We start from the raw sequence: 26,388 nt of genomic DNA on the forward strand, positions 1-26,388 counted from the left end.
CACCAGGAATGATGCTGCAGTCCTGTAATCCCAGTGCTTGGAGGGTAGAGGCAAGAAAATCAGTAGTCCATTGTTGTCCTTAACTACATAGAGAACTCAGGGCCAACCTGGGCTATAGAAGACCTAGTGCTTTGGTTTTTTTTCAATGGTTATGAATTCTTATGATTTTAAATGAATATATACTATTACATGTCAACCATAATTTTTTCTCTGAGACTGGGTTTTGCTATGTAGCCCAGGCTATCCTCTAGCTCCCTATTGTTTTTGTTTTGTTTTTCCGAGAGTGTCAGGCCTGCAGGCATGCACCACCACACCTGGCTCAGACTCTAATTCTTTAAGCTCTATTGATGGGCATTTAGGGTATTTCCAATGTTTTGCTTATGAACAAAGCCGAGACCAGACATTTACCAACATGAACTGTACCTACTAGGTACATTCCCAGAAACAAAAGAACTGGGTCAAAGAGTAGGTACGATTTTATTCTAATAAATATTGCCTAACCGCCTTTCATAGAAATATCGGTTTACACGGCTAACACCAAAGCATGGAAGTTTCTATCTCCCCACATGCATGGCAGTGCAGTATAATAGTATGACTTTTAGGATTGTTGACAGCATAGTAACCTTGATCAAACCCTAGAAGCATATTAATCATGACACTCAAGCAGTGGTGATGATAGGATTGCCACAAGTTCCAGGTTAGTGTGTGCTTGCAGTCTAAGACCCTGTCTCAGAAATAATTGTAAGCAGTTCGAGGCCATCCTCCCTGCGTAGCAAGCCTGAAGCCAGCCAGCTACTAAAAATGTCATTAAGCTCCAGCCTAGTGTTTGGATTTATTTAGAAAAATAACTTCCTATTTAAAAGTTCCTTTGGACTCACTATTCATGTGTTTGCTTTGTTTTAGCAAAAACCAGCAGCCTGATATTAGAGACTCTATAATATCTCAGTTATGGATTGTATTACAACCAGCTAAGTTGTTCAGACACTATCTGGGATGTGGGTGGGGAGCTGTGCCCGTCTCTGGCTCAACAGACCAGTTTCACTCAGCAGCTAAATACAATCAAGTAAAGAGACCTACTCTTTCACTTGAAAATCTTTTGTTGCAGGATAGAAATTGACATACGAGGTTTCTTTGGCTAGCCATGTATTCTTTTTTGTGTAAGTCCTTATAATTGGTGACTGTAACTAAAATCTAACAGTGTGAACTCAAAAGAAGTGAGTTTCTCACTAGCAGGCCTGTCAGACCTGTTTTTGAAGATCCCCTTGAGCTAAGATTGGCTTTGCACATTGCTTAAAGGTTGGGAAAGGATGGTGGCAGGGACAGGAGGTGGTGACCTTACCTGTCCCATAAAGCCTAAAATTTACTACTGAATCCTTTATAGGAAACATTTGCTACCTCACACGATAAAAGTATCACGCATTGTATAAAAGAAACATGATGGCACAGTTAAAGGCACTGGTTTTGATTTTTGTTTGTTTTGTTGTTGTTATAAGACAGTCTCGTGTAGCCTAGGCTAACCTCAAAATATGTAATCAAGGGGTTGGGGATTTAGCTCAGTGGTAGAGCGCTTGCCTAGGAAGCGCAAGGCCCTGGGTTCAGTCCCCAGCTCCGAAAAAAAAATATGTAATCAAGGATGACCTAAACTGCTCTTCTGCTGCCTTCTCCTATGTGCTGGATCACACTCAAGAGGACTTGCATTCAGACCCCTGGCACTCACGTAAAATGCTAGTGGAATCTTCTTTGTCTGTAATCCTAGGTAGCAGGAAACAGAGACTAGGGCAGATTTGGAACTCACTGCCCAACCCAGGTTAGCCAATTAGTGGGCACTGTGTTCAGTAGGAGATCCTATCCCAAAACAGATAAAGTAGGGGACCAGAGAGATTTTCAATGTTAAACACGCTGGCTGCTCTCGTAGAGGACCTGGGTTCTGTTGCCAGCGCCCATATGGCAGCTTATAATTTTCTGTAATTCCAGTTCCACAGGATCAACTCTCTCTATTGACCTCTGTGAGCACAACCTACACATACATAATGCAGGCAAAATACTCATGCACTTAAAACCTTTTATAAGTGAACTACAATTAAATATGACATCTGATATAAACCACTGACCTCTACATGCACACACACTCACGTGCACCCATGAGCACATACAACTATATTACATACACGCACATGTGTATCCACATGAATATATTACATACTAATCACATTCGAGTTTTTTTTTTTTTAATGTGAGTTCTTGGGCCTGGAGAGATGGCTCAGAGGTTAAGACTGTTCTTCCAGAGGTTCTGAGTTTATTTCCCAGCAACCACATGGTGGCTCACAACCATCTAAAATGGGATGTAATACCCTCTTCTGGTGTGCCTGAACACAGTGACAGTGTACTCATATACATAAAATAGATATGTGAGATTCTTGTTAAGACTATACAAGGCTGGGGTTGGGGATTTAGCTCAGTGGTAGAGTGCTTGCCTAGCAAGCGCAAGGCCCTGGGTTCAGTCCCCAGCTCTGAAAAAAAGAAAAAAAAAAAAAGACTATACAAGGCTGACATAGACATATTGAACTGAAAGTCCAGAGACAAACCCATGCATTTTATGGCCAACTGTTGCTAAATGAGGATATCGAGAGAATTCAATGGAGGAAGAAGTCTTTTCCAAAAGGTATCCTAGCTGGGGACGGTGACATAAGCCTTTAGCACTTGGCAGGCTAAATAGACACCATGACCGAAGCAAGTCTTATCAGGACAACATTAACTGGGGCTGGCTTACAGGTTCAGCGGTTCAGTCCAGTATCATCAAAGCAGGAGCATGACAGCATCCAGGCAGGCCTGGTTCAGGAGAAGCTGAGAGTTCTATATCTTCATCTGAAGGCTGATAGAGGAAGACTCACTTCCAGGCAGCTAGGGTGAGGGTCTTAAGCCCACACCCACTCCAACAAGGCCACACCTACTTCAACAAGCCACACCTCCTAATAGTGCCACTCCCTGGGCCAAGCATATACAAATCACAGAGGCAGAGGCAGGTGGATTTCTAGGAGTTCCAGGTCAGCCTGGTCTACCTATCAAGATACAGACCAGCCAAGGTTACCTAGACCCTGTATCAAAAAAAAAAAAAAATAGACGGCAAAATTATTTTTGATTTTAGATAGTCTTGCTTTGTAGGCTCAACTCAAGATGCTTCCACCTCAGCCTCTGAGCACTGGAGTTACTTCAGGCCTGCAGCACGGCACCTAAACACGGAAGAGAGTGACGGTAGATCTTCCTGCCTTACACTACACGAACACTATTCAGGAAGGGCCAAGCATCCAACTAAGAGCTAAGACTTAACAGTCTTTAAAGATCCTACAGGTATAAATTTTCAGCACTTTGGTGACAGTTCCTTAGATATGACAGCCAAACCAAGGCAGCTCATAAAGAAACAGGCTTTGGGTAGATAAGAGAACTTTTCTGCTGTGAATGGTACCATTCATTAATTTTAAAAGATGACACACATTGCGGGAGGGGAAATGTTTGGAAACCGTTTATTTAATAAGGTAGATGTATCCAGAATACACGTAAAAGCAACTGTAACAACATAAGAGAAGAGGTGAGGTGTGGCTCCAAGTTAAACACTGGCTGCATCCTAGAGGATCTGGGTTGAATTCTCTGCACCCACATGATGTCACCCACCCATCTGCTACTCCAGTTCTGGGGACCCAATGCCCCCTTATAGCCTCCTTGGGCACCACCAATCATGCATATGTTGCACGGATATACATGCAAGCAAAATACCCATACACATAAAAATAAAATAAAATGACAACTCAGATAGGTACCGCGGCACACACTTATAATCCCAGCCCTCAGGAAACTTAGGCAGAATGTGCATTAGCTTTAGCTGTTAATATGACATAACCTAGAAGTGTCTTGACGAACTCGGTGTGGCCCTGGTGGGGACAGTGATGTGGTGACATTGTTCCTGCCCCTGCGGCTAGGCCAGTGTGAGCCTCCACGAGTGCTGAAGTAAGGCTGTGTGGTATAAGGCTTGTTTGTGGTTGGGGATTTAGCTCAGTGGTAGAGCACTTGCCTAGCAAGCGCAAGGCCCTGGGTTCGGTCCTCAGCTCCAAAAAAAGAAAGAAAAAAAAGCCTTGTTTGTATAATAATATACACATTTTCACATTTCTCTGAGGAATGTCGTCCCAGTTAGCATTAATGACTCCATGATAATCTGAGACAGCAGGAGTCTGGGAGGCAAAGATGTGGCTAATGTCTGAGCAAAAAGTGTAAATGCTGGGACCTTCAGAACAGCCATGGAAAGGAGCTCTAAATACATGAGTTCAAAATATATATAATTTCTCAACTATGCAAAATACAAGAATGCAATATGAATTATGGAGGGGCTTCATGAATCTAAAGGAACAAAGACAGCTACACTATGAGCCAGATTGTCAGTAAAATACAAAGTTAGGTAGATCCCTGAGTTCAAGATCAGTTTGGAACACAGTAAGGGTTGGCCCAGGTGTGGTAGGAATGGTAATTTCAGGGCAGGGTCCCGCCCAACTAGCTTGTCGTTTATGCTTAACAAAGGCAGACAGATCTCTGAATTCTTTTGCAATGTTAAGAAAAAAAAATGTATGCTTGCTGTCTCCTAAGAATCAGAGAACTTGTGGTCTCGGACGCTGCTTCAAAAAGCAATGGAAAGGAACCCTGGAGTAAATGCCTGAGCTGATGACGTAAAGAAAAACCTGGGCTTTTGTTCTGCAGTAGAGGAGCTAGCAAAACCGATAGCAGTTCTTCTTCAGAAGTTTTACTAGTGAGAGCTGAGCTGTCTAGAGATCTCTGGAGAGCAACATGGCTCTTCTGCAATTTTTTTTCTTAACAGGATTTCTGACTTGGTCAGAGGATCCAATAATTTTTATAGCAGCTTTTCTGACTTGGACAGAAAAGCCATCAGCTATCCAGACAGCTTTTAGAATTTTTCTAGCAGAGCTGTCTGGACCAGAGAGATTTTAGAATAGCAAGAAAAAGCTGTCTGTAGCAGAACAGAACACACACACACACACACACACACACACACACACACACACACACAGAGAGAGAGAGAGAGAGAGAGAGAGAGAGAGAGAAGGTGAAGAGAGGCATGTGACATCAACCTCATGCCTCTACACTCACATGCACACACATACAGGTGTACCTGCACACACATACACCCCTGCACAACCATTCATACACATTCGTACACCAGTACACACACACATATCTATGCCAAAAAAAAATGTAACTAGGATTCTGAAATGTTTCCCACCATTGCTATTGTAATGTAAAGACTTAATGGGATCATTGTAGAAGCCAATAAATGTAAAATGGATTTCAGAACTGGTGAGGTAGCCCAGTGGTCAACTGGGCTATGTGCTTAGTTAGCATGGGCTAGCCATAGGTTCAGTCCCCAGGGCAGAAATTAAACTATAGCAAAAAGGGGAAAATGAATTAGGAAGCATTTCAGGCAGGACAATTACTTTGCAAGCACAGTGACAAAGAGGGTAGGGTAAGCCTGAGGCTAGGCGATGGCTGCAGGGACGGTGGTCACCATCCCCAAGCACAAGCCTGATGACCTCAGTTCAAATCACAGAACCATTACAAATGCTGGCCATGGCAGCAAACACATCTCTAATCCTAGTACCCATCGGGGAAATGGGAAGAGGAGACAGGAAAATCTCAGATGTTCCCAGGGCTGGCTCACACACAAACCTGTGCACCAACATGTGCCATCATAGAGACATGGTAAGAATACAAAGAGAGTCTATTACTAATTAGAAAGTCTTCTGGATCTAGAATGAGTTTAGGTGAGGCAGAGGTAAGCTAAGTATGTTTTTATTACTTGATCATGAACCTGAATCACGACACTGTGGACACATTGTAAGAACACAGGAAACCAACATAGTATTATTATGATCCCATATTATCATAAACAGCCCAGCACACCCTATGCTGTGTGAACCCAGCATTTCTGAACCTACTGCTACGAGTGAACCCAGGTGTTGTCTACCCCTGAATCTAAGCTGTCCAGCATTCCACAACAATTTAATAAACTCAAGACATTTCATTGGAGGCTAACTTTATCAGTCAGCTATTTTCTTGTTGAAAATGTCAGGCCAATTTCAAAGTGCTCTAACAAGGGCATGTTTCATCTCTGAGTCTAGGTCATCAAGAATTACTGAGGTCTCGGTTACTGTTATTTCACCTTGAACTCATACACAAAGGTCTAAAAGCTAGTTTGGTGAGAATATTTAATTTACTAGGTATGTGTGTACAAATCGAAATCTCGAATTTGAAATGTTTTCTTGACTGATATTGAATAGTAACTCCTTTTTAAACATTCCTGTCATAGTAAGAAAACAAGCGAGCAAGAGCATTTTACCTATAGCATTGTCAAGGACCAAGATTCTTCAACTCCGCAGTTTTAGCACGTTCTTCAAAATACAGGCAACGGCATATCCTTGGAGATTTCAGGAAGGAGGAATTTGCAAGAATGCTTTATGCAAATACTTCGACTAGTCATTTTATCAGCAAGAGTCAGCACTCTCGCTTGTTCTGCCTTTTGTGAAGCTGCAAATCATAAGAGAACTTGCACAGGGCTTTCAGAGATTGTGTTACATGACTAGCACAATTCTTGAAAGCAGAGGCCCAGAATAGGGAAGTGACTTGATCTAAGTGAACAGACTGGTCGGTGGCAGAGCTGGGACTGAAAGTTGGGCCTTCTAAAAACAGGTCTCCTCTTTTTGCCTCACTCTCTACTTCTCCAAGGAGAGACTTCAGAGGTAGGTTTGGGTTTTCCGGTCAAATGAGGGGAAAGGAGGGCGGGCAACCGAGAAAAAAAATGAATCGGACAGTAACAGAAGTCGCGTTAGAACTAAGCGAATGCAACCACGCTCAGCCTTTCCAAATACTCTTTAGATGGCAACAAAAAACCACGAGCTACCTAGGTCCTGTGTTCACCTGGAAAAGTAAACACTCCAAATAAATCTAACCAATTTTCGAGTCTGAGGCTCTGACAGCTTAGTCCCTCCCACAGAAGCTGTGGGCCCTCTTTCGTTACATTAAATGCCTCCGGAGCTGAAGAAGCATAGAACATGTGGGAGTGAAGACGGCTTGTGACTACGGGACGGGTGGCTCAGGTTCGGCTACGGAGGGAGGAAAGCCTGCGGCGGAGCTGTGGTTGGGGGATGTGGGTTTTGTGGCTCAATTCGATGTTGGGAGAGGAAACCAGCGGGGAGTTGACAGCTCAGTGGAGCTACGGGTTCTAAAGGAGCGCAGAAGCGCTAAGGATAGATAGCTCGGAAAGCTCCTGGATGCTCAGCTGCGCGGCTCCAGGACCAGGACGCGGGCGGGCCCCTCTGGAACGCCCGCGATTGGATGCTTCCTAAGTCCCGCCTTCCCGGACCCTTTTTCCCCGAGGCCCCGCCCACAACGCCAGGCGCGCGCCTCGGGAGCCGGGAGGGGTCGGGGCGGCGGCGGCGGGAGGAGAGGTGAGGTTCCGGCACGCACCCCACTCGCTGCGAGAGCGCGAACAGCGCGCTCCCGTCGTCCGCGTCGCCATCTTTTTCCCCCTCCGTCCGTCTGTCTACCGTTGGCTTTGTCTGTCTACCGCGCCGCCCCTCGCCTCCCCGCCGCCGGCCCGGCCCTCAGCCACCCTCTGCCCGCCGGGGCCGGGTCTCAGGGAGCCCCGGCCCAGCCAACCCGAGCTGCGGCCGGGGCCCATTGTCCCGCGATCTGTCCGTCCGGAGGCGGAGCCCAGGGACGCGGAGCGCCGAGGCTGCGGGTAAAGCGCCCCCGCGCCGGGAGCCAGCAGCTCGCTTAGCTCCCGCCGGCCCGCGCCGCCGCCCGCCTTTTGTCTGCTCGCTCCTGGGGAGGGGCGGGCTGGGTGCTGCGGCCGCTGGGTGCGGGCCTCGCGGGCGGGCGTCTGACAGGCTGGGGTGGAGCTGGGGGAGGGGAGGATGGGCGTGGGAGAGCGGACGGGGCGGGGGGCCCCGGCGGTCCTGGCGCGGGCGGGCGGAGGAGCTACTAAATTTAGATTTCGGAGAAATCGAAGTGGTCTGAGGGTTGGTCAGAGCCGCGTCGGGGGACCTCTGGCTCCAGTCCGATTACCTGGGATTTACCTGTGCCCCTGATCGAAAAAGCCAGAGACACCATCTCAACTGATGGCACACCAGAGCTCCAGCCGCGACCCAAGAGGACTTGGGGACAGTGAAACGGTTGATGATCATCTTTCTTTTCTCCCTTTTGGCAGATTCACATCACTCGGATTCGGGCGAGTTTACTTTGCTCCGTGGGAACCTCACCAGAGCTGGAGGTGGGAAAGCACCCTCTTTTCTTATTGCTGGAAAAGGCGTCCCCCCTTCCCTAATACATACACACACACACACACACACACACACACACACACACACACAAAGTCTGTAGTGTGCCCTGGAAGCTGCATCTTAACACCTGTGAGAGAGCAGAGGCAGGAGGCAGGATGAAGGGGGGCAGTGCTTCCCCACAAGGACTCTTGACAGTGGCTCTGTAGATGACAAAAACAAAACCAAAATACCCTGCCCCCTTTAAAAGCAGCATCAAGTGTGGGTCAGATCCTCAGTTTACCATTCTTCCCAGTTTCCTCCCAGCTGAGGACATTCATGCAGCTAGCTATCGGATTTCATTCGGCGCTTAAGTTTCACGTTTGGGCAGTGCTGAAAGCAGAAAGGACCAAATGACTTTAGTACCTACGAAGTTTTGTTTTAATAGGGTTGCAACCTATAAAACTAACCTCAGATTTTGGGCTCTTTGGGTCAGGAGTGGCCTTCTGGTGCCATTTGTCTGCTTCCTTACTTATTTTCAAGGGACTTCCCCCTCCGGACTTTTTCTTTCTAGTCTGTGTTTCAATTATTGTGGCTTGGCTTTGTTGAGTGGGAAGGGAGGATGTGTGTTTATTTTGCCTTGATCCCTCAGGTGTGAAGTCCCAGGAGGGACCATCTGGTCAGTCCCCCATCGGGCCACTAGGAGGATGGTGAGGAACAGCCGGCGCTGCTGTGGCTGCAGGTTTCTTCTTTGCCTTGTAGCTTTACTATGAGCGGTTGGTTGTCTTGCTAAAATGGTCTAAATAGAGCCTGGCACTCCTGCAGACAGACTTTATTACCTCAGTCTCCTAGCTTGGAGTCCTGATCTTTGTGGGGGTAGATGTAGACGAGGTTTCATTTGTTTCTGTTATACAATAGAGAATTGTAGAACGATAGCCATGTGAGGCTCTCTCGGCTTCCCTCTGTGGGAGTGCTGTTCATTCGCAGTCATTACAGCGACTAGGAGCAGTAAAGCAGGTGCAGTGAAACCTCGATCCTCTTAGTCAGAAGGCTGAGGCCCCACAGTCATTGAGTCCAGGGCTTTGAGGCCAAGACACAATCTCCAAGAAGCATAGGGGCAGGGGAAGGAGTGAGCACCGCCCACAGCTGCAACTGTGGCTTGGTCAGTAGAGTGTTTGCCCATTATCCACAGACACCTACCTAACACACAGCTTCAGGTTCAGTCCCAGCACCATGTAAACCTGGATGTGGAGGCAGGCCCAGCACCTACCTATATTCTGTGGAGACAGGAATACCAGGAATTCAGATCATTTTAGGCTATTCATCCAGTTCAAGATCAGTTAAGGATACATGGAACTCCAAGAAAAAGAAAGAAAATGAAAACCAGAGAAGAATCCCTACCCTTTTATTAGACGTCACTCTGCTGCTCTCTAAAATGTTTTTGTCAGTTGTACATATTAGGAGTTATTTTCCTTTTTTTAATTGAAGGTCTGAAAAGAACTGTGTTTGGTATGCAGATATGCTAGAAGACTGCCCGAGAGCTGCTTCCTTTGCCACTTCCTGTGGAGGCCGGGCTTTGCCATTTGCGGTTTCTTTCTTCTTTTGGTAAGGGGAGGCAGGATCTGATTACAGGTTTGAGGCCTTCTGGCTACATAGAGGAGTTAGTTGGCATTATCAGGTGAGCTTCCGTAACTGGAGTGCACAGTACAGCTAGTAGTTTGCCTTAAAGCAGTGGACTGTGTATTTCTATATGTGAGTCCAGTTTAAGACAGCAGGAACTGAGGAAACAGGGAATGAATACCAACTTAGGTAGAAAAAGGAATTTTACCTCTTCCTTTTACATTTGTTCCTCCGGTGTGGTTGACTTGTTTTGGGGTGCTGGGAATCAAACCCGGGGCCTGATTACATGCTAGGCAGGTGCTCTGCCACTGTGTCACAGCTCTGTTCCTCACTCTGTTTATAAAGAAAAGGCCACAGCTTCTGCAACAAATTCAGAGTCTACTACAGTGCTTACGGCTGAACCAGTGTTGTTGTTAACAAGGAAGCTCCGGGTTTAAGGATTTGCCTGCTCCTTCATCAGAGCGGAGGGTGCACATCCCTCCTGCTCTTCTCGTATAGGGAGCTTTGCTCTTTATTCCTCCCTGGTCTCCTTGCTACCCAGCAGAATTGAGAAGAGGCAATAAAATTATGACTTTTGACCTCTCCAGAATATCTGAGCAGGGCCGGTTGGTGTTCTACATTGGGAGACTGAATTAGTACTCCACCATGTGGGAGGTGTCTTGAGTGGCGGAAGTTTGACTTGCTCTTCATGCTAGGGGCCTGGTAGTGTGTCTGCATTGCAGAGAAGTGATGCCTTTGCCACCTCGAAGCATCGTCTTAGAAAACTATCTAGAGGTACAGATCGCAGGCCTTGACTTCCAGTTGCTACTGGTCTTTGTCACTTTGTCATCTTTTTGCTTTCTTTCACATCTGTGGGAGATCCCTTTATCCCACAGTACCTCTAACTTGATTGCCTGAATTTGCATCCTTTTCTGTCCTGTGATCTTGACTGTGACTACTTAATAGTAGTCTGGATTCCAAAGAGCTTTATAGAATCCTCATACGTTCTCTGAGAGAGTCACCGCTCAGGTTTCTTGGTCCTTGACTTGGGTTAGAGATTTATTTACTTTTTTCATTTCATTAGTTTAGTTATTTATATCTAGTGACTTTTATATGCTTGAGGTATTTTTTAAGATCTTTAAATGTTCTAATTTTGTAATTTCTGGGAAGAATAACAGGCTAACAATATCGTTTGTTAATTTTTTTTTATTTTCACAGGTCAGCACCTTACAAGGAGGTAGTGACCTGTCCAGGGGTGAAACTGGGAAAGAATCGAACTTGTCTATCAGGGAAACATGTCCCGTAGGAAACAGACAAATCCAAATAAAGTTCACTGTGAGTACTGGGCTTTGTCTTTTGAAACCTGGGTTGGAATGAAAGAGAAACCTAAATTTTGGGGGAGAGACTCACACTTACTTGTGGAGGAGAAGAAAGGGTTAAAGACTTCCAGTATGTATTTGAAGTGTGAAGTCACTGGGGTGACTCTAACTTGTCCAAGGGGTATGTATATGCCTTTGACTTGTCCTTAATATTACAGGAAACTTATTTTGTAAAAATGTATATTAGGTATCAAGGCTAAACAATATAACTAAACTATAATATAGCTACATATACATACAGAAGAAACATAAAAATATAAGCTAGCATATGCTATATGTCTAATAGTCCACATGTAGATATGTGATATATGATATATAGTATATTTAGATCATGTACCACAGAGGTTGAAAACAGGACAGTTTCAGTACCTGGGGTAGCAATGGAGGACTTGCTGGAAGAGGCCCTAGGCCATGATCTTAAGCAGGGTCTTAGAGGATGACAGGTAGACTTAGAAAGGGAAGGTACATGGTCTGTAAGAGAAGGAGGAGAGTTCTAGCAAGCAGAAGTTTTATTTGTCCAAAGTCACAGGCCAGGTGACCCCACAGTAAGACCCCATCCAGCTAAATTTTTTAACTTGAGGACAGGACTGCAGTCTGTAGGAAACCATTAACAGCAGAAGCCTGACACAGAGGTAATTAGACAAGGGGGCCAAGCTCCGAGCCCCGTGAAGCAGCAGAACTTGGCAACTTTGGCCACGTGGTTCTGCTTTAAGGATATAAGAGAGGAGTTATGGAATCTGTGCCTCAGCTAAGGAGAACTGCTGGGACTCAGTGTGTGTCAGCGGTGTCCTATCTATATAGTGACGAACAGCAACAAAACCAAAAGTCAGGTCAAGTGCTCGTTGTACAAGCACAAGGGCCTGAGTTCAGAACCATATAAATAAAAGTGAAATAATTAAAAACAACAAACCTTTAGGAGTCCATGAAATGGCTCAACAGGTAACCTGCTTCGGCAGCTGGTGCTCTGAGTTTGATTTCTGGGACCAGCACAGTGGAAGGGAAGAACCAACTCCTGCAAGTTGTCCTTTAGCTTACCACATACATTCTCACATTCTCAAGTACACGCTCACATACATGCACAAGCATAATATTTTATAAAGAAAAGTGTAATAGTATGAATTTGTAACCCAGTGCGGAGGAGGGGCAGAGACAGGTGGGTTCTGGAGACTTGATGGCCAGGTAGTCTAGTAGTCTAGTTGACACAGCCAAGGTTTGGTTTCAGTTAAAAACCCTGTCACAAAAGAGAGACACAGAGAGACAGAGAGAGAGAGAGAGAGCAATAGAGAAAGACATTGCACACCATGTGTACACATACACACACCAAACAAAATAATTAGTCACTATCAAGATTTTTGATAATTAGCCATTTTCCTGTATTCAGGGTAGGCAAGCATTCTTATCTGAATGTTCATAAAACAGACAGGTGGCTACTGTGAAGTAGAACTGCAGGAAATTCAAGCGATGCCCATGAACTTTCTGTGACAGGCCTTGCACATGGTCAGCAGGTCCTCTACCACCCCACTACAGCCTCTCCCTGTAAACTCCCTTCTTAAAGCAATAAGTAAACAAAAATATAGGAGAGGAGTGATTATGTAAGAATCAAGATGACTAAAATTTATTGAAAACATTGTGGCCAAAGACGTTATGATAGCTTTGACATCCTACATTAGTGATACAGGGTAGCAAACTTTCATACATGATCACTGTTTAAGTCTTGGAAATGTTGACTAGCGTAGACCTAGATGGGTGCTCCCAGCTGTTAATCTGGGATAGACAGACTTGCAAGGCTGCTTAGGAGAAAGGTGAGTAACAGGAAGGTTCAGAAGTTGCTGCCGAGGGGTTGGGGATTTAGCTCAGTGGTAGAGCGCTTGCCTAGCAAGCACAAGGCCCTGGGTTCGGTCCCCAGCTCCAAAAAAAAAAAAAAGTTGCTGCCGAAACAGATGTCATGTGCCTGTATATAAAGAAACAAAGGCAGTATCTGCTGTATAAATCACCCACCACAGGGTTCCCCAGAGGCTGAGTAAAGCAGCTTGTGGGTGACAGCACCATTGTACTACAGCCAGAGCCCCAGCAAAGCTTGAGTGGCCTGTGCCGATGACTGCATAGCTTCTATCCATTAAATGCATGCCCTCCCACCATAGACAGCCACAATCGAGACAAACTGGACTGTACGAGAGTCGGAAAACCTGAGGCCCTGTGGGTTTTTTTAAATTTTTAAATTATATTACATAGTATAAAATGGGTGTTTTGTCTGTATATCCATGTATCACATGCATGCCTGATGCCCCAGAGGCCAGAAGAGGACATCCGATGCCCTAGAACTGGATTACAAACAGTAGGTGTTCTGATTGAAGAGTAGCCATTTCTCCAGCCTCTGAATTATGGAATGTTGTGAGCCACCATGTGGGTGCTGGGAGTCAAACCTGGGTCCTCCAGAAGCAGGGGCAGGCTTCATTGGTGCACACTTTGTTTTTCTGTCTAAATCATCCAAACAGCCCCTTCCTATCTCCTTAGCATACTCTGCAAAATTTTAGAATAAAAATCCCAAATTACAGGGTTGGGGATTTGGCTCAGTGGTAGAGCACTTGCCTAGCAAGTGCAAGGCCCTGGGTTCGGTTCCCAGCTCTGGAAAAAAATAAAAAAGAATAGAAAAAAAAAAATCCCAAATTACTATAAAGTTGCCACTGAGTTGAAACCTTGTGTTTTAGACCTTCTGCCTTCCCTGCTTTCCCGTTTCTTCCCTTTCTGAGTACAAGTCTGTTGACTCTCTGGAGAATTGGAAAATGCAGTCCTTTGTATGCTCACATTTCATGTCCTGAAATCAAGGACGCCACCAAGTGAAAAGCTTCCCTCAACACACTCGGCTCTCAGGTTGCAGGTGTAAAAGCGTCAGGTCCTTTCCTTTCTGAGAAGCCAGGGGTGTTGTCTCAGTCCATGCTGCTGGCCTTCCTGGGTGGGACTGCTCGCTGTTCCCCACACAGACAGACAGCACTACTCACAGTGCCAGCTGGGAAGGAATCCATGGTGCGCACTCCCCCACCCCTCCACCGCTCCACCCCGCTCCCGCACTGCTGCTTTTCTGAACAGACATCTGCTCACTTAGAGAATGTGTTCAGCTGGGTAATTTCAGGAAGCCCAGACTTGCATTTATTAAACTGTACTAGGGACCCAAAGGAGAAAAGAGCAGACTCTCTCCTTTGAAGTCTTGGTCTTTTCAGTTTTTTCAACTGGCTTTCATCACCTGGCTCTTCCTGGTCTGTGGGTCCCTAGGCAGAAGTGAGGTAAACACTGCATTCATACCGAATTTAAGGAGAAAGAGAGAGAGCCTGGAGTTTATTGCGGAGCCTGGCTATTGATGGGCAGATAAATGCCCTCATTTAATAAGAAGGTGACCCTATGTTCACATCTGGGAGCCAGAGAATTTTAACTTAATCTAACAATCTCAAGATAGAAATAATAACTTTATATTATAAAAATAGTTAATTCAGGGGTTAGAGAGGTGGCTCAGTGGTTAAGAGTACTGACTGCTCTTCCAGAGGCCCTGGGTTCAGTTCCCAGCACCCACATAGCAGCTCACAACTGTCTATAATTCCAGCTATAGTTCCGGGGGATCTGTCGCTCACACAGACATATGTGTAGGCAAAGAATAAATGCATCTAAAGGAAAAATAATTTTTTAAAAAGGTAATTCTACATTTCTTAGTCAAATACTTGAATCATATTGTAGTCGAATTAACATGTAAATTTCTTACATTTTTTGTTTTGCATATGGGGTAGAGAGGGCATGCTACAGTAAACACGAGTGCTACAGTGCATACATGAGGACAGCTCCAAGTGTGGGCCTTCTCCTTCAACCATGTAGGTTCCTGGAATTGAACTCAGGCATGGTGGGAAGTACCCACTGAGCCATTGCACCACCCCAGTGTGACATAATTCTTAGCTTTCACTACCTTTTCTCCAATGGATAATTCTGGACAGTTGGATTTGGAGATTAGATAAAAGTAACTAGGGGGTTGGGGATTTAGCTCAGTGGTAGAGCACTTGCCTAGCAAGCACAAGGCCCTGGGTTCGGTCCCCAGCTCCGGAAAAAAAAAAAAAAAAAAGTAACTACTAGAAAAACCACTTACTCTTGTTAGGAAGTTTGATAAAAACCACCTTTAAGATTTAAAAATACATGTATATTGTTTTATGGTGCTATCTAAAAAAGGAACAGCCTTAAAGGATAATATTTATTTAGGCTTTTCCATAGTCAGGAGTGGAATGAAAGAGTAGTATTTCAGCACTGCTGAAAAAATAATGTATCCCAGGTTCCCTAGCTGAGATTGCCAGAGAGAATCTCAGGTAGGTAATAGTGAAGAGATTGTCCTGTTCTAGAAAGGTCTGAATAGTTAATAGAATTCTGAGTTCATGTTGATAAAGATTAAACTGAATTACTGACTCATTTCAAAAGATTCATCTGCTTTTAGAAATCTTTTAAAATGCAATTTAATTTTATGTGTACGGGCGTTTTTCCTTGCATAGCTGGTACCCATAGAGACCAGAAGTAGTAGGTATTAGATCTTTTGGGACCAGAGTTTATAGATGGTTCTGAGCCACCATGTGGATGCTGGGAATCAAACCTGGGTCCTCGGGTTGGGGATTTAGCTCAGTGGTAGAGCGCTTGCCTAGCAAGCGCAAGGCCCTGGGTTCGGTCCTCAGCTCCGAAAAAAAGAAAAAAGAAAAAAGAAAAAAAAAAAAAAAAAAAACCTGGGTCCTCTGGTTGAGCGGTCAGTGCTCTTAACCACCAAGCCATCTCCACCTTCCTTTTAGATGTCTGTCCACTGGTGCAGTGTGACAGGGAAAATTTTTATTGTTCATTTTTGCATGTTATAAATCCAGCTCGTTTCCTTATAGACCTGAGGTGTTATTGGTGAGAATTACTGACAGTAATTTATTCTGTAGTGCCTGGTCTGTCCCTGGCCCTTAGGTCCACAAATATAAACCAATATAGAAGAATTCATTGTTAGAGTTGGCCGTGGCTTTGCTGTTTCAGGGGAATCAACTGGAAAAGTTGAATACTTCTGCAGAGAAGGAAGAGAAACACTCTGTACGGTTTACTCTTGCCTTCTCTTACAAGGTATTGTCTTAGTAACTTAAAGCCCACATGTTACCCTAGAAGTTATGAACACAGGCTGGGTGTGGTGGTGCACACTTTAATCCCACCACTCAGGACTTGTATCTACCTGTCAATGCAAGCCTAGCCTGTTCTACATAATGAATTGCAGGCCAGCCAGAGCTACATAGAGAAACCCTGTCTCAAAAAAAAAAAAAAAAAAAAAAAAAAACCAACAACAAAAATACAAAAATGTGAACATGGTTTTAAAGCAACTAATTTTTCCTTTTCTTGAGATCTGTATACCTAAAAAAACATTCTAACCCTCTCCATCTCCATTAATGCCACAGGACGAATCATGATTGTCACAATGTCAGTTTTTCTAAGACAGGCATGGTGACTCACAATAGTGCTATCAGAACTGTCTTTTTTCCTTTTGTCATATTATGGCCTTGCAAGCATTAGTTTAATATTTGAGTTGTTGTTGATTAATATGACGATGCAGCAGTACAATGATCAGAGCCAGTCTACCACACAGACAAGTATTTGTTGACCGACTATGAAGCCCTGTCACATCAAATTCATACCTTTACTTCCAGCACATGGGAAGTCAGGACTTTGAGGGATAGAGTTATAGCTGAGGGCCAAAAGTTGTGTTTAAGACAGTAGGCTTTAACCCCTATCCCAGGAGAAACAGAGAGCTAAAAATGAAGAATGGGAGCCCAGAAAAGACTTTATAGTTGTGTAGACTTCAATACTTGGTTTCACTGTAGACCTTAGTTTCCTTCCACTTTTAGAAAGGGGTTTAAATTCAGCCATGTGTTTATGGGTCTGTGCTCACATGAGTACAGGTCTTTGTGGAAGCCAGAGGTATCGTCTTCCCTGGAGCAGGAGCTGTAGGCAATGGGAGCCTCTGACATGGGCATTGGGAACCAAACTCAGCAAGAGCAATAATACAGACTGTGTACTGCTGAGCCCTCCCTCCGTCACCGGTGGTTATCTTAGCAGACAGGTAGGATGGGTGTATGGTAGGGAGATAGGGAGGTAAGAATACCCACCAGAAAGACAATCAAGTGAGGCCCAATGCTGGTGGTAAAAGTGCTTGTCGGTGCAAGCATGGCGGTCTGAGTTCAATCCCCAGAACCCAGAAAACTGTCCTGTGTCTTTCACAGATGCACCATGGTACAGCTATACCTCCCTACACACAGGTAATAAGTTAAATTTAGGGGGGAGGGGGCGGCAAAAAAAAAAAGTTAAATTTAAAAAAGAGAATTAAGGGCTGGAGAGATGGCTCAGCAGTTAAATCTTTTTTTAAAATTTATTTTATGTATATGAGTACACCATAACTGTCTTCAGACACACCAGAAGAGGGCATCAGATCCCATTACAGATGGTTGTGAGCCATCATGTGGTTGCTAGGATTTGAACTCAGGACCTCTGGAAGAGCAGTCAGTGCTCTTAACTGCTGAGCCATCTCTTCAGCCCTAAATAAATATTATATATTATATATATATAAAATTTATTTATGTATTTATTTTAAAGGAGAATTAAGGTGAGGACTGTATAGTACTTATAAAGCCTGGACTAACATGTCACATAGTGACTGTAATTGGCCTTTAGTGCTTAGCATTTAGCATATAGTGGCAGTGTTTAAGGGTTATTTGTTGAATGAGCAGGCAAATAAATTACATGGAATTGACGCCCTCACCAGTTTTTACACTGATCGAGGAACAATGTCCTTAACCTTGTACCATGTCTCCCAAATCTCAGCCTGTCTCCTGTCCTTTGCCTTTTCAGTAAGAAAGGGCTGGCCTATAAACATGTCCCTGGGGTTTGGATTATTCTCTTGTTGACTGGGGAATTGGGCCTGTAGTTCATTCTTAATGAGATAAGAGAACCCTATCTCTCTTTTCTCTCTATACCTAGCTCCTGGAAATTAAAGGGCTCTTGCAGGTCAACTCTTCAATAACATGGATCACAGGCAGAATTCATGAAAAATAAATAGAAAATCAGGGATGGCCACAAGGCCACACTGACTCGAGGAGACTGGCTGGATAAGTAGTGTTTGTTGTAGGTCAGTCAGTGTGCTTCAGGGTTGGTTTCAGTGAGTGAGAATGTTGTCTGCTGTCCCCTACACCCTCCCCTACACCTCCCCATCTGTTACTGAGCAGTCATGTTGTTTATAGTGGTCATTCTGGTAGACTAATATTAGAGCAAGGCAGGAGGAACGACCAGCTTGGAGTGGGTGTTGGAGAAAGGGGATGGGCGACTTCCTTAGAAGGACTGCAGAAGCATTTGGGAAATGAGTGCGGAGAGTGAATTAGGGCCATGCTGAGGGTGATGTAAGGTGGATGTTTGCCCAGTCTCTGCCGTGCCTCCATGCCACTGCTCTTCCTCTTCCCTCTGCCGTCCCAATCCGAATAGAAGGTTGCAGTAGAATTGAGATTCTGCAGTCGCGTTTGTAAAGTAGTGATTGATTCCCAAGGGTCGAGACTAGGTAGATTTAAGATACGCTAAGTGCCCAGGCTGAGCAGCTACACCCAGAAACTGTTGGGCTAGCAGCATTGCTTAGAGATGAATGAATCCACTCAGGGTACTTGCCTCTCTCCTCCCTTTGAATGGTGTGAGCTTCCGACTAGTTTGCCGAGGATGCACTGCCCAGCTGGTGGCCTGACTGTTTTTCTTGTGACCACCAGGGGATCAAGTATTTGCTGGGTTAGAAGAACAAGCCCGACAGGCAATGATGAAAACCGAGTTTCCTGGAGACCTTGGCAGTCAGCGACAAGCTCTCCAACATCTAAGAGACCAGGACTCCAGTAGCAGTGAGTTCTGCACCTTCTGGTAATGACTCAGGGCAACGGGAGAGGAACTAATAGAGTGTGTGCTGTGGGGAGTGTGCACGGGGCTGGGAGGAAGATCTAAGAAGGGATATGGATCTCAGGCCTGAACATGTCTATGCAGAAGAGGACAGGTGGCATGTTTTTATAACTCAGGGACTCTAGTAATTGACACTGCTGTACCATATACAGCAGATACAGATAGTTTCGTGGCGATTGTGATACGGGACATTCTAAGACAAATGGTTAGTGTTCAGGCAGCTTGTGGGCCAGGTAAAAAAGAAAAAACATCCTTTTGCTTCAGGTCTGTGTATTTACAGTTAGTGAAGTCTGAGTGGCATTAATGAATTTCACTTGAGTCCTAGTCTTACTGTTTTACAGATTTGCTTAGTGATGAGGTTTGTAGAGCGTGTAAAATGCTGAAGTCCAGGTTTCCCACACCAAAGTCCTTACTAGATTTCTGTGTTTAGGAGATAAAAAAAAAAAATAGTCTTACAAGTTAAGGCTCATGGATCGTCTGTTCCATGATCTGCCTGAACAGACTCACTTTAGGTGTGTTATTTCCCAGAAAGGTCTCTACACTTTCCTGATTTTATCCATTTGATACTGATTTTTATTAAATGTTAGTTTAGACTGAAATCTGTTTTTTGTTTGTTTGTTTGTTGTTTGGTTTTTTTGGTTTTGTTTTTGGTTTTTTCTGTTAACCAGTTGAAAGCTTGGGGAGAACGAAGAGATGAGAGACAGAGAGTATGTGTGTTCTGAAGTCTATAGAAAATTCTACAGTGTTTCCCAAACTAATAATTAAACAAAAGCAAGTGTGAGTGAGTGAGTGTGTGTGTGTGTGTGTGTGTGTGTGTGTGTGTGTACATGTACATTCACTAGCATGTGCAACTAATCAGATAGGAAAAAGAAATGAACCCTAGAATTTCTCAGAATCCTATGGGACATAGCAGTTTCTAATAGACTACTGTTCTAAAAAAAAAAAAAAAAGTTGTACCATCCTTCTGGACAACATACTGTTTTAAAAAAGATGCTCCTGATGGAGATCTTGAGATAATGGACCAATTGCAAATGTGTACCTGGTGCAGCAGTGCCTTAGACTAAACCTACAAGTGTTCCCCACTGGATGCTGGTGAGAAAATGATGAGTCAGGACCCACCCTTCATAGTTGAGATGGATTCGAGTGAAAGAAATCATACCGTACTCTTCAGTACCCCACAACTGATACATCTGATGTAGACATGTGGAGCCACCAGCCGGCCATCTGGTAGGAATCGTCAGTAAAGGATATTTAACCCAGTGTTGTCCAAAAAGAAATGATCTTATATAGCAGATTTAGAAATTATGCAAAGCAGTAGAGGAATGAGAAGCCCAGTCAGCAGGAAAACGAGCCTCCCTGTACATGCAGGGTTGAGACTCCTCACAGTGGCCCTAGGAGTCCAGAATCAAGCAGGTATGAAAGGGGAGGGCTATTACCTGATGACTTCTCTCAGGTGGGGGCTTCCTCTGTGATCTTTAAAACACCCACACTGAACTCACTTGTTATTATGGTTGTTTGCTCCCCTCAATCATTTTCCCCCTCTTTTTATTTTTTATTTATAAGTGATGGACAAAATCAGCTCATACAGACTGCATATTCATTAGCCACAGGGAGATTATCTGACAACCACATGCTTCCCCAATAAACTAACACAGTCACCCTGTCTAGGTGAGGAACAATACTTCTCCCACGTCTTTCACTTCTAGTTTTCCATTAGGCGAGCCAGAGAATCTTCTGAGATGGGCTTTATTAGCTTAAATGTAATTACTAGTTATTAATAGCAGAGTAGACGGCCGAGCATGGGGGTGCACACCTTCAATCCCAGCACTTTTACAGGCAGAGACAGGAAGTTCTCTTGAGTGTGAGGCCAGCCTGGTCTACATAGAGTTCCAGGATAGCCAGGGATACACACGGAAACTTTCTCAAAGTGGGGGAGGGCAGTGGTGGGACAAGAGAGAGAAGATAAGCTTGGACACCCTCTACCCTGTAAATATAAACTGTCTGGTTGGTTGCTATGTTAATTCTATTTTCCCACTGTAATATATAGCCCTTTCCCTATAAACTGATAGAATTTAAACTAATTTATTCTTATATCCTTACTGATAAGAGATAAAATTCTGTTACTATATATGGAAGTATGTATTGATGTTTGTTGTGAGAGAAGAGATTGGTGGCTTCAGAGTAGAGCTGTCTGAGGCAGCATGGGAACGTTGTGCAGGTGGCTGAGGAGACAAGTAAGTAATAAAGTCAGGAAGAGGCGTTGCTAGGTCAGTTATGTATTGTGGGAGTGAGTCTGGAATGATGTGCTTCAGGAGGTAAGATCTCATAAATAAGAATAATGGTTTTGCCAAGCAAGGTGATACGTGCCTGAGATCACAGCACTTGGGAGGTAGAGGCAGGGGGATCAGAATCAAGGTCATCCTTGAGTACATAGTGAGACTGAAGCCGGCCTGGGCTACATGAGACCTGTTTCAAAAACAATTACTTTTTTGGTAATGTAGAAAGCTGGTTACCATTTTTAATGCAGATTTGTCTCACATTTTCCTTGTTTTAAAAAAAAAATATATATATATATATACGCACATACATACATATACACACACACACACATATATATATGGAATGGTAGTCATAGCTGATTCATGCCCACCAAACACTGATGCAAACTCTAACTCCTGAAGTCTGAAAATATGTTTTATTATAGCTGCAAACTCTTAAGTGGACAGCAGCTCAGGATATATTCATATAAAATCAGAACAAGTGACCAGTTTATGTGTTCCAGGTGACAGTGAAGGTGACGAAGAGGAGACCACACAAGATGAAGTATCTTCCCACACATCAGAGGAAGATGGTGGGGTAGTCAAAGTGGAAAGAGAATTAGACAGTGCAGAAGCACCTGTCGGTAGTGGGGACGCACTGGTGGAGCACGAGGCAAGTGCACGCAGTTCTTGGCAGCTTTTCTCCTCTACCCCAGCCTGCGCCCCGGAGCTCTCACTTCTTTCAGCACAGTGAGAACTACTCAGGAGCTTCTCTCTCTCAGGATGTTTCCAGGTTAAATCAGTCAGTCTGTCTTGTGGGCCCAGCTTCCAACTACATTGTTTCCTGAGGATTCATGCCAGGAACATGTAGAAGGGGAACTAGTCCTTTTTCTGCAAAGTCCCCTGTCCTCAGGGCAGAAGCCTTGAAAAATGAGGAAATTTAATTTCTTTCAAAGAGTATGTCATCCTTCAGTGTGCAGTGGGAACCTGAGAACTACTGAAAGGTGGGTGGGAAAAGACTAGTGGAGTCTTCACGACTTGCCTGTTTGGTGGATTTGCAGGTCACAGAGAACCTAAATTCTGACCCCTTACTTGAACTCTGCCAGTGTCCCCTCTGCCAGCTAGACTGTGGGAGTCGGGAGCAGCTGATTGCCCATGTGTACCAGGTATGGAATGGGGACGGAGCTCTGGGACTGAGTGCCAGCAGTTTAGAGGTCAGGTGCTGCGGTGGCCTTTGCCTCTGCACGGGAAGCTCAGGTTATTGGTTCTACTAGGACTCATTCCACCCCTCAGAGCAGCTTAGGAAGTATTGGCTGAGTTCCCAGACAGATAGATAGATACACTGTAGAATTAAGTGTCATGATCTTATTTTACTAAATTGTTTAATACATTCAGTAGTGAAATAGAAACTGAGGCTTTTAAAGATAGGGTAGGGCCAACATAAATTATACAGTGTGAGTCAGCAAGATGACTCTGGTGGTGAAGGCCCCTGCTATCAAGCCTGATGACCTGAGTACAGTCCCCAGGACCTACCCAGTGGAAGGAGAGAACTGATTGCCCTTGTTATCCTCTGACCTCTACACACACATACTGTGGAATGCACAGGTACAGGCATGCTACAGGCACACAGATAAAACACAGTGACATATTTTAAGGTGCCAGTGAAAATACAAATAGGAAAACAAGATAAGACATTTTCCCCCAATAGTACACAACTAAGAGTGTGCCTACTCCTGGGGCTCTGTGTTCTAAGACAACAGTACACAGCCCAGGTTGGATGGGGCTTTAGGGATCGTATCTGTAAAGACAGTTGGTTCATTAGAAGTACTTCTTCAGGGGCTGGGGATTTAGCTCAGTGGTAGAGCGCTTACCTAGGAAGCGCAAGGCCCTGGGTTCGGTCCCCAGCTCCGAAAAAAAGAACCAAAAAAAAAAAAAAAAAAAAAAAGAAGTACTTCTTCAGAGGCCTGAAGAAAGACAGTCTGTAAATACTTGTTACACACCACTATCCTGCCTGGCCCCTTCACTGTCCTCTTAAAATGCACTTGTATTGGTACAGTATGAGCTAGGGAAGCCAAAACTATCAAGAGCATGAATCCCTCTAAGGCTCTGAGGCGGCTCTGGAGCTCCATTATTCCTCAAGCCAGTCACATGTCACAGAAAATGGCCAGAACTCACAATAATAAAATCTGAGCAGTGGTCTGAATGACTGGGCTTTCTGGAAGTCCACTAACACGACAGGCTGTGCTTTTTCCAGGAGCTAAACACACAGTTGCAAGTCCCTCAATCTAAGGGAAAGAGGGGGAAGGGCCGCAGACTGTCCTGAAGGCAACGACTGACAGCTTAAGGCTTTGTCTTGCAGCATACTGCAGCGGTGGTGAGTGCCAAGAGTTACATGTGCCCTGTCTGTGGACGGGCCCTTAGCTCCCCAGGGTCTCTGGGTCGCCACCTCCTAATCCACTCAGAAGATCAGCGGTCTAACTGTGCTGTGTGTGGAGCCCGCTTTACTAGCCATGCTACTTTCAACAGGTTAGTGGGACACCTCGCCTTCTGCTCAGCGGTTACGGGTAGAAGATGCTGCCTTCCTAGGTCAAAGAGATGCAAGAGATAAATAAAGCAAGTGAACTGACAGAACAGTCTGGAAATAAAAGTAAAAGAGACTTGGAGATATGATAGATAGTATGTATGCACTAGATATCCCTCGAGGGAAATGAATCGCCTTTTTTCCCCTAACAGAATATTTCCAACTAGAAAGTAATGCAGAAACATCAAGAACATTCACGATAAAAAAGAAGTTGCAGAATGCTAAGAGGATCCTGGTGTAAGGACACACTACACTAGCTACTTTTCCTTGTGGGCAGTGCCAGATAGGAGGTGGTAAGGCAGGGGATTATACCTGTGTGAAGGACACTTCCACCTCCAGTCCCCTTCATTCACACACCAGGCTAGACCTGCACTGCTCCTTAGGAAATGGCCATTCTGACTCTGCCTTGCAGGGTTATTCTAGGTGGGTTTCTATGGCGGGTGGCTCAGTTGCTAATTCAAGGTAGCCTTAGGCACCCTAGCCCATAGAGACAGGGTCTTCCAAGCATTCAAACCAAGTGGTAGGCTTGGGACAGTTTGCATAGTGGTTAAGGAGTAAGGTTACCTACTTGCTACAGGGAAATACTAACCATCAACAATCTTTACTTCCAGTGAGAAACTTCCTGAAGTACTTAATATGGAATCCCTACCCCCAGTCCATAGCGAGGGTCCCTCCAGTGCTGAAGGACAGGACATTGCCTGTAGTCCTCCAGTCTACCCTGCAGGAATTCTGCTCGTGTGCAACAACTGTGCTGCCTACCGCAAGCTCCTGGAAACACAGACGCCCAGTGTGCGCAAGTGGGCCCTCCGTCGGCAGAACGAACCCTTGGAAGTAAGACTGCAACGACTTGAACGAGAACGCACAGCCAAGAAGAGTCGGCGAGACAATGAGACCCCAGAGGAGCGGGAGGTAAGACGCATGAGGGATCGTGAAGCCAAGCGCCTGCAGCGCATGCAAGAGACAGATGAACAGCGAGCTCGCAGGCTACAGAGAGACCGTGAGGCCATGAGGCTCAAGCGGGCCAATGAAACCCCAGAGAAGCGGCAGGCCCGACTCATTCGAGAGCGAGAGGCTAAGAGGCTCAAGAGGAGACTGGAGAAAATGGACATGATGTTGCGAGCTCAGTTTGGCCAGGACCCTTCTGCCATGGCAGCCTTAGCAGCTGAAATGAACTTCTTCCAGTTGCCTGTGAGTGGGGTAGAGTTGGACAGCCAGCTTTTGGGGAAAATGGCCTTTGAAGAACAGAACAACAGCTCTCTGCACTGAACCACACTCTCTTGCCTGACCTCCCATCCACTCCAGCCCAGAGATTGGTGCTGCAGTCACTCAGGAGGCCACAGTTCTTGCTGCCACAGGCAGGTCCGGGTTGGTTGCAGGGAAACCTGTGCACCCTCTGCATTTGGGAACAGGATGGGGTCAGGAGGGACCTGGCTCAATGCAGCTCTGGACAAGGGAGCAGGCACTCCAGAAACCTGGACTCTTCAGCCCTCAGTGGCAGGCCAGGATTATGGGACTGTAGGACCCAATACGGTCCATGAAGCTGTGAGGGCAAATAAATTAATTTTATCTTTACTGGCCCGTGGCTCTCGTCTCATTTGTGTTTCATCCAATGATGTGTGGCAGTAGAGAGCTTGACAGGGCTTTGTAGGTATTTCTGGTGGCTTTTTCTTTTCTGAGGCACAGTGCTCTTCAAGTTAAGCTGTCCAAGCAAAGGACTATTGACAGGTGAGATCAAGTCATCTGTGAAGACTAGAGTAGAACAACTCCTCATTCTTGCAGTTTGGCTGCCATGTTTTGTACAAGATGAGCTACTCATTTCTCTCTTGATGCTGGTACAAGAATAAGCATAGAACTTTCCTTAGCCCGCATCAAAGCTTATGTACAGTTTGGATATTTATAGATCTTGAGGTCCAGAAGGATGTGCCCTAGTTAATTTGTTGCCAGAAAAATAACTATGCCAGAAATGTGGACCTCTTCCAATGTTACAGGGACATTTGGACTCCTCTCCCACCTCTGTAGGTCTAAGGCTGTTTAAAATCCCAACAAACTATGGGTAAGCTGAAAAATACTCTGAAGAATTAGATGCATGGTAGCACACACCTTTGATCTCAGCACTCAGGAGGGCAGAGGAAGGCAGATCTTTGAGTTCAAAGCCAGCCTGGTCTACAGAGTGAATTCCAGGACAGCTAGGGCAGGTTGTTACACAGAGAAATCCTGTCTTGAAAACAAACAAACAAACAACAACAAAAAAAAAAAAACAACCAAAAGACAAAAGGAGTTGCATTGAA

The 26,388-nt window shown here is 45.0% G+C and overlaps 1 protein-coding gene across 10 annotated transcripts; it reads left to right on the forward strand.

Annotated features, from left to right (window-relative positions):
• The first annotated feature begins 6,779 nt into the window (after positions 1-6,779).
• On the forward strand, positions 6,780-25,672 carry Zfp821 (zinc finger protein 821). Of its 10 annotated transcripts, none has more exons than XM_056985052.2 (10): positions 7,513-7,798; positions 8,267-8,329; positions 8,968-9,057; positions 9,804-9,920; positions 11,133-11,249; positions 19,081-19,206; positions 22,044-22,192; positions 22,581-22,685; positions 23,879-24,045; positions 24,712-25,672. In XM_056985052.2, exons 5-10 carry the CDS (start codon positions 11,210-11,212, stop codon positions 25,364-25,366), a joined length of 1,242 nt encoding a protein of 413 aa, XP_056841032.1. In that variant the 5' UTR covers positions 7,513-7,798; positions 8,267-8,329; positions 8,968-9,057; positions 9,804-9,920; positions 11,133-11,209; the 3' UTR covers positions 25,367-25,672. The 10 variants fall into 10 exon arrangements, with proteins under 10 accessions (XP_056841034.1, XP_056841031.1, XP_063134120.1 ...); XM_063278052.1 differs by having other exon boundaries at positions 9,833-9,920; XM_063278050.1 differs by lacking the exons at positions 7,513-7,798; positions 8,968-9,057 and adding an exon at positions 7,437-7,505.
• The last annotated feature ends 716 nt before the right edge of the window (positions 25,673-26,388 follow it).

The sequence above is a fragment of the Rattus norvegicus genome, chromosome 19, assembly GCF_036323735.1.
Source record: "Rattus norvegicus strain BN/NHsdMcwi chromosome 19, GRCr8, whole genome shotgun sequence".
Lineage (NCBI taxonomy): Eukaryota > Metazoa > Chordata > Mammalia > Rodentia > Muridae > Rattus > Rattus norvegicus.

What these genes read in the sequence shown, in the direction of transcription:
- Zfp821 (XM_056985054.2), top strand. Translation starts at nt 11,210, where the DNA reads ATGTCCCGTAGGAAACAGACAAATCCAAATAAAGTTCACT. An exon ending in AGACCAGGACTCCAGTAGCA is followed by an intron (nt 19,207 to 22,043) that starts GTGAGTTCTGCA and finishes TATGTGTTCCAG; the next exon opens with GTGACAGTGAAGGTGACGAA. An exon ending in AGCCATGCTACTTTCAACAG is followed by an intron (nt 24,046 to 24,711) that starts GTTAGTGGGACA and finishes CTTTACTTCCAG; the next exon opens with TGAGAAACTTCCTGAAGTAC.